The 6,447-nt window shown below is 41.7% G+C and overlaps 1 protein-coding gene across 1 annotated transcript in view; it reads right to left on the bottom strand.

The window, feature by feature from the left end:
* The window catches only part of CSUI_008354 (protein phosphatase), a 7,686-nt gene extending 1,457 nt beyond the window's left edge, over window positions 1–6,229 (bottom strand). The window contains exons 1-6 of the mRNA XM_068068488.1: window positions 6,098–6,229; window positions 4,631–4,862; window positions 3,458–3,872; window positions 2,137–2,331; window positions 930–1,073; window positions 193–308 (exon numbers count right to left, since the gene is read on the bottom strand). Of these exons, the coding sequence (XP_067919536.1) occupies window positions 193–308; window positions 930–1,073; window positions 2,137–2,331; window positions 3,458–3,872; window positions 4,631–4,862; window positions 6,098–6,159 (1,164 nt within the window). The 5' untranslated portion in view covers window positions 6,160–6,229. The remainder of the gene's footprint in view (window positions 1–192; window positions 309–929; window positions 1,074–2,136; window positions 2,332–3,457; window positions 3,873–4,630; window positions 4,863–6,097) is intronic.
* Between the last annotated feature and the right edge of the window lie 218 nt (window positions 6,230–6,447).

The raw sequence follows: 6,447 nt of genomic DNA, 5'->3' as shown, positions 1-6,447 counted from the left end.
TCTATCTGTCTATCTTCAGTCTATCAATCCATATAAGATATTGTTCCACTGAATGCTCTAAGAAGGAAAGGAGAGAACAAAATAGAGAGAGTTTGGAGAGAGAAAGAGAGATAGAGAAGTCTTCGTTCTTCCTCTTCTTCCTCCTCAGATGTCTGCAACGTGACAGGGTAACCCACTGACGTTTTTACGTACCCTTTCTCTTCCGTATAGACTAACGATATCGATAGCTTCTTGTGAGCTTATAAATTCCCATACGCCATCCGAGCAGATCAGAATGAACTCGTCGACATCTTCTTGGATATCATACTCTACACAACAACCCCCAACAAAGAAAGGCACAGAAATAAAGAAGAGAGAAAGAAAGAAAGAAAGAGATAAGAAGGAAGAAAGAGATAGGAAGGAAAGAGAGAGAGAGAAGAAAGAAAGACTGTTGATAGAGATGCAAGAGAGGGGATAGATGATAGGAAGATATACATAGACACATCGATGCAGGAATGTAGATCTATGTATGTGTAGTCCGTGTACAGGCTGCTTACTTCGTACTTCGGTCACTGGGTATAAGGGGGGCCGTCCCTCCTGTGAGAAGAAGACTTCAAGTAGACATGTATATGGAGATGTATATATATATATATGTATATGTGTATACATGTAGACAGAGCTATAGAGGCGTGCGTGAGGAGAGATAGATGAGATATGATTGATGTGCATCTGTTTGAGCGAGAGAGACAGACGACGGGGACAACCGACGTCAGGACGATCGAGGTGTATGTACAGCTCCCGGACGATTTGTATCTATGCATCTATAGATAAAAAGACTTGTGAAGGGCGTAGAGAAATAAACGGCAAGAGAAGGAGGGAAAGAAGAGAAGAAAAGAGAACAAGAGAAGATAAAGAAGAGAAGAAAAGAGAAGAAAAGAAGTTTTGTGTACCTCGAAGTTCCGGGTCAGGAATGACGCCTGCTTGTGTAGCTATAGTATCGCCAATAGCTCGACTCATGGCTAGCCCAGGGAACAATCGATTCTTCAGAAACACTCGATGAGGGACATCTCCCTCTAGGCGACGGACTTGACCTCCTTATGTCAGCAAGCACAATACGCATCGCAAATGAAAATAGATACACATACATACATAGTCCCACATAGGCGTAGGCATACTTATTCATACATACATACAAACTATACTTTCTCTATCTGTCTCTGGGACAGGTGTCTCCCCGTCTCTCTCTCTCTTTCGACTCTCTTCTCGGTCTGGATTTGGACAAAAGAACGTGATACGTGAGTCCTATCTCTTCTTTCTCTTTACTCTTTTTCTAGGCTTTACGCACACCACCTTCGATGCTTAAGACTACGACTACCTGCACTGAAGACAGGGAGAAAGAGAAGAAGAAGCAAAATGAAAGAGAGGAAGACGAAGAAAAGAGAAAGAAAAAGAGAAGAAGAAGAGATCTTTATCATGCATTGGCCTGTCTCACGACGAAGACAATCATATCTAAAAAGATCGAAGAAAAGCACGTCGATACGGGGGCTATACCTGCTTCCTCTTGAGCATCGATTCAATCGACCCAGTTGTCACTCACAATCGATTCATCCTTTACCGTATCCGTAGCTCCACCATTCTGCTATCATCTTCGTTTCTTCAGAGAAAAAGAAAAAGAGAGAAAACCTACGCGTTCGACTCTTCCTTATTGCGTGCCAAATCTACGGAAAAGCTATACTCGGATCTCTTTCTTTCTTTCCTTCCTTCCTTCTTTCCTTCTTTTTCCTTCTTTCTTCAATTCGTGTTTCTTTTCTCTTTATTGTGGTACACAACATTTGAAACCTCTGCCTGTTCACTTTTTAGGCTGTCTATCTACTTCTATCTATCTATATCTACATATCCACCTATCTATCTATCTATCTATGATCTATCCATCCGTATACACGGTGGCTCTCCACGGATAGATATTTGAGAGGTGGAGTGTCAGATGTATGGAGTGTAGAGAACGACGTTTTCCATCAACGCTCCTCGGGTGTACATACAGACAGACGCGCAGTCTTTCGCTGTCTGTCTTTTCCGCTTTCTTCCTCTTTTCTCTTCTTTCTCACTTCTTTCTATGTCTCTTTCTTGGTTTCCGAATCCCTTAAGAGTTGCTTGTACCTGACTTAATGATCCGAGCCCTTTCAAGCTCATTTGTCGGCTTATGGTCGTTCGTTAAATCGATAGCAATGAGCTGTGAAGGAATGGAGTATCGACTGTTGCTAGCGAAACTATCTCGATACTTTTCTCCCATTGTCACTGTCATCATCTTCGATGCTCCACCCCCTGGTCCGCCTCCTAGACTCAAAGATGATCCTACATACATACATAAACGTAGACATACATCAACACAGACATACAGAGACATACATATATATACATATACATACATACAGATACATATACATACATCCGTATAGATACATAAACGTGCATACATACACATGCACACATATACATAGATACAGGTACATAGACATACATTTACATACATACAGATACATATACATATGTGTATTCATCTACACATGAGATATATACATATATATACATACATACATATACACATATATAGAACACACGCACATATACATATATACATTTGCAGAGGTATACATCCATGTTCATACATACATACATCTGTAAATACATGTTGGTATATTTACCCACCGATAAGAAGAGAAACAAGGAGATAAAGAAGAAGAGAAGATACAAACGAGATAGCGCCGAAGTGAACCGAACTCAAAGCCCAGGAATCTTTCTCTTGCTTTTTCTATCTATGATAAGAAAGACGCGAGGTTTCTCTCCAGAAGGACACACCGCCGAGTCTCTTGTACTATCTAGGTAAGAGAAGAGACCTCATTCAATGAATAGCCAGCCCTCTTCTTCTCGGCACATCATATCTCTTCTTCCTCTTCTTTCTCCTACGATATCCCTCTTTCTGTGAGACTAGCGACAAGCATACTTCTTCTGTACATAGGCACATGTGTACAAGTAGTGGGTGTATATGAAGATACACTACGTATCCAACAGAGTTGTGTATCCGCCGGCAACCTCTCTAGCTAGCAGGTTAGCTGGCTATTTCTATGGGGTTTCTTCTATCGATTGATCAAGTTACCCCTCCTTCCAGGGAGAAAGCTGGAGAAACTGAAGGGAAGAATGAAGCTATATGTATATACTCATACGTATATGTATCTATATCTTTCCCGCTGACTGGGGCATCGAGACTCTTTTTCTTCAGCTCTACATAAGAGCAGCCTCAACAAGGCTCTCCTAGGAGAACAAGAAGAAGCAATAGAGAAAGAAGAAATCTCTCTCTTCTCTCCTTTCTTCCAGTTCACTCTCTCTGTCTTCTTCCCATTCTCATTCTTTCTCACTCTTGCCTTCTTTCTTTCTTTCTCACTCTTGTTTTTTTCTTTCTATCATTTCTTTGCATGCTTACGTGTCGATGCAGAAGACGAGGGGAGAGTCGATGACGAGGCGACAGGTGCAGAACTTGTCCTTCCCCCATGTGTAGAACCTTCAGCCGCTGTCCCGTCTCCTTCTCCTTCTCTTTGTTGATGCTCTCCAGGGAAACCTTTCTTCTTGACCTTCTTCGGAAAGCAACGGCGAGCTAAGACCGCTCGGCTATCTCCTACGTGAGCTATGAAAAGCTTCTTCTTTGCATGCACATGTAAAATTACTGTAGCGGTAGTTCCACTCATACAACAGTCGATGCCTCTGCCATTCTTTGTCCCCCCTCTTGACGAAACATCTCCTTCACCTCTCTTCAAGCTTCTCGCCCCCCCCCCGCTTGACGAAGAATAAAACTGTCTCTCCTTCTCTTCTTCTGTCTGAGCCTCCAGTTCCTGATGGACCTGCACGAAGCCATGAAATACAAAACATGCCGAGAAACCTCGAAGAAGGAGAAGAGGAAAGAAAGAAAGAAAGCACATGCGTGGAGCACCGTAGAGAACTGCTTCTACATCACGGGAGTCTACAGTCAGATCCAGATAGATAAAGATACATAGAGACAGAGATAGGTTCTATCAACTCTTCACACATCTATACACTTTTCTAGCCATCTCTACACCTCTATACGGAGAGAGACATACACCCCTCTACACATGTTTATCTGTATCTCTCTCTCTATGTGTATGAAGATATGCATACGTACATATATTAGTGTAAAGTACGGATACATGGGGCGAGGTGAGATCTATAGAAGAGGTGAGAGATGAATTTCTCCTGTCTTCAACGAAGGCGAGGCCCTCCCTGTCTCTCTGGTTTCATGGAGAGTGAGAAGCATTTTTTCTTTTCTCTTCTATCAAGTTCTTTCTGTTTAGCCCTGTACCTACGTCTCTTCATCTTCAACCTATGCCTTCCATTTCTGCTTCTCTTTCCCCTCCTTATCGCTACAAGAGAAGAGAGAAAAAGAACCTTTCTGACAAAATCCCCGGAGTCCCTCATTCACTCATGCCTCTTTTCATTTCTATCATTTTCGAAGACAAAGTGAAGAAAAAGGAGAAAAAGCTTGTTCCATATCTATCTATCTATCTTTAATCTATCTATCTTTAATCTATCTTTAATCTATCTATCTATCTTTAATCTATCTATCTATCTCCTGTGCTCTTACCATAATGAAAGATTGATGGAGAGCTCGCAAAGGAGAAGAAAGGAAAGAGGAAGAAGGAATAGAAGAGGAAGAGACCTGTTTGCCTTTCTCTGTAGTAGTCGTGTTAGTTGGAGGTGGCGATGGTGTGTAGAGAAGGAGCTTCGCAGGGAGTTCTCTTTGGACGTAGTGGCTCACGTCATGGCCGTATGGGCCGTGGCCATCAAACACTCCATACAACGACCACTGCCCCACTCTACAGACACACAACCCAATAGCAAAGGCATACAGATAAACCTAAGAAGAAAGAGTGAGAAAGAAAGAAAGAGTGAGAAAGAAAGAAATAGATAAGGGGAGAGGGAGAAAGAAAGAAAGAGAATGAAGGTGGGGATGAGAGATAAGAAGACAAGGGAGGGGATTTGGAATCTGGGAGGAGAAGAGACGATAAGAAAAAGAAGAGAGAGAAGGAATGTGAAGGAGGAAGAAAGATTAAAGGTCAAACCATAGAAGAAAGGTAGATAGAGCTGTAGTTCGATAAAGAGAAAGGGATACAAACGTAAGCTAACATCCCATGATAAGAATGTCTGGATAGAGATAGATCGATTACGATGGCCAGAGAATACAGAGAAAGAAGAAGAGAAAACAATCGAGATTCGAGAGGTGAGGGATCAACAGAAAGGAAGGCAAGCACCCCGGCGTGTTCCTCTTTTTCAGTTAGAGTGAAAATGCATTCCCAGTTCTCGTGGTGAAAGAGTAAAGAGCCAAACAATGGCACCCCAGGAGAAAGAAGACAAACATGTTTCTTATCTTAGCATATGACTGAAGAGAGCTTAGAGAAAGAGAAAGCCATCTGAACATATACCCCTCTTCTTTTTGTATCTATCAAAAGAAGAAATCGACCTATCAATCTCTCTATCTAGAAGGGCATATGTAGGTATACATACATATATATCGTTTTATGTATAGAACGCCTTCAGATGTATGTGGAGGAGAGGATCTCCAGAAAATTCTTAGCAGCGATGGAGTGACACGAGACTTCTCGGTGTCTCCAGAGAGACAAAGGAGAAAGAGAACAAACACACGCAGAGCGAGACAGAGAGAAAGAGAAAGAAAAGAAGAGTGAAGAAGAAAAGAAAGAAACAGGAGAGAGGAGAAAGTGAAGACAGACGAAAATCTCGGAAAAGACGCGCTTCCTCTCAACATACAGGAGAGATCACACACACCCGTATTCATTCATTGTGCTGATAGTCTTTTTATCTCTATCTCCCCACCTATCTTTCTTTCTTCAGTTTCTTTACACATTCATGCATTCTTTTCTATGTTTTCTCTCTATCTTTACTTTCTTCCTTCTCTTCCTTTCTTTCTCGTTTGTCTTTCTCTGTTCTCTTTCTTTAATTTTCTCTCTCTCTCTGTCGACCGATCTATCTCTTTCTCTCTGTCTGTATCTTTTCTAGCATTCATTAACTCTTTCTCATTTGCTAGGACATTTACTTGATAATGAAGAAGTCGTCTTGATTTGGCGATTCCGGTTTGAATCCTTTCTTACAGCACATTCCTATGCCTAGAGAATTCAGGCTCTCCTCCTGAGCTGCTTGGCCGTGCTTCTCCACTCTCTTATCCTACACAGTCAAAACCAAAGCACACGACAGAAAAAGAAAGAAGAAAAAGGAGAGACAAAGACACAAGAAAAAAAAAAGACGAAGTGACAAGAAACGAAACAAAAAGGAGAGACAAGAAATGAAACGACAAGGACGAAACAAGTGTTCTGTTTTGAAGTGTGCATGGCTTCAAGTCATAAGAAGCACATGTTGTATGGGAGTGTATATACACCTCAAGTCATA

This window comes from Cystoisospora suis, assembly GCF_002600585.1.
Source record: "Cystoisospora suis strain Wien I chromosome Unknown contig_4661, whole genome shotgun sequence".
Classification (NCBI taxonomy): domain Eukaryota; phylum Apicomplexa; class Conoidasida; order Eucoccidiorida; family Sarcocystidae; genus Cystoisospora; species Cystoisospora suis.
The sequence above is the reverse complement of the archived record's forward strand: the minus strand, read 5'-3'. Positions and strand labels throughout refer to the sequence as shown.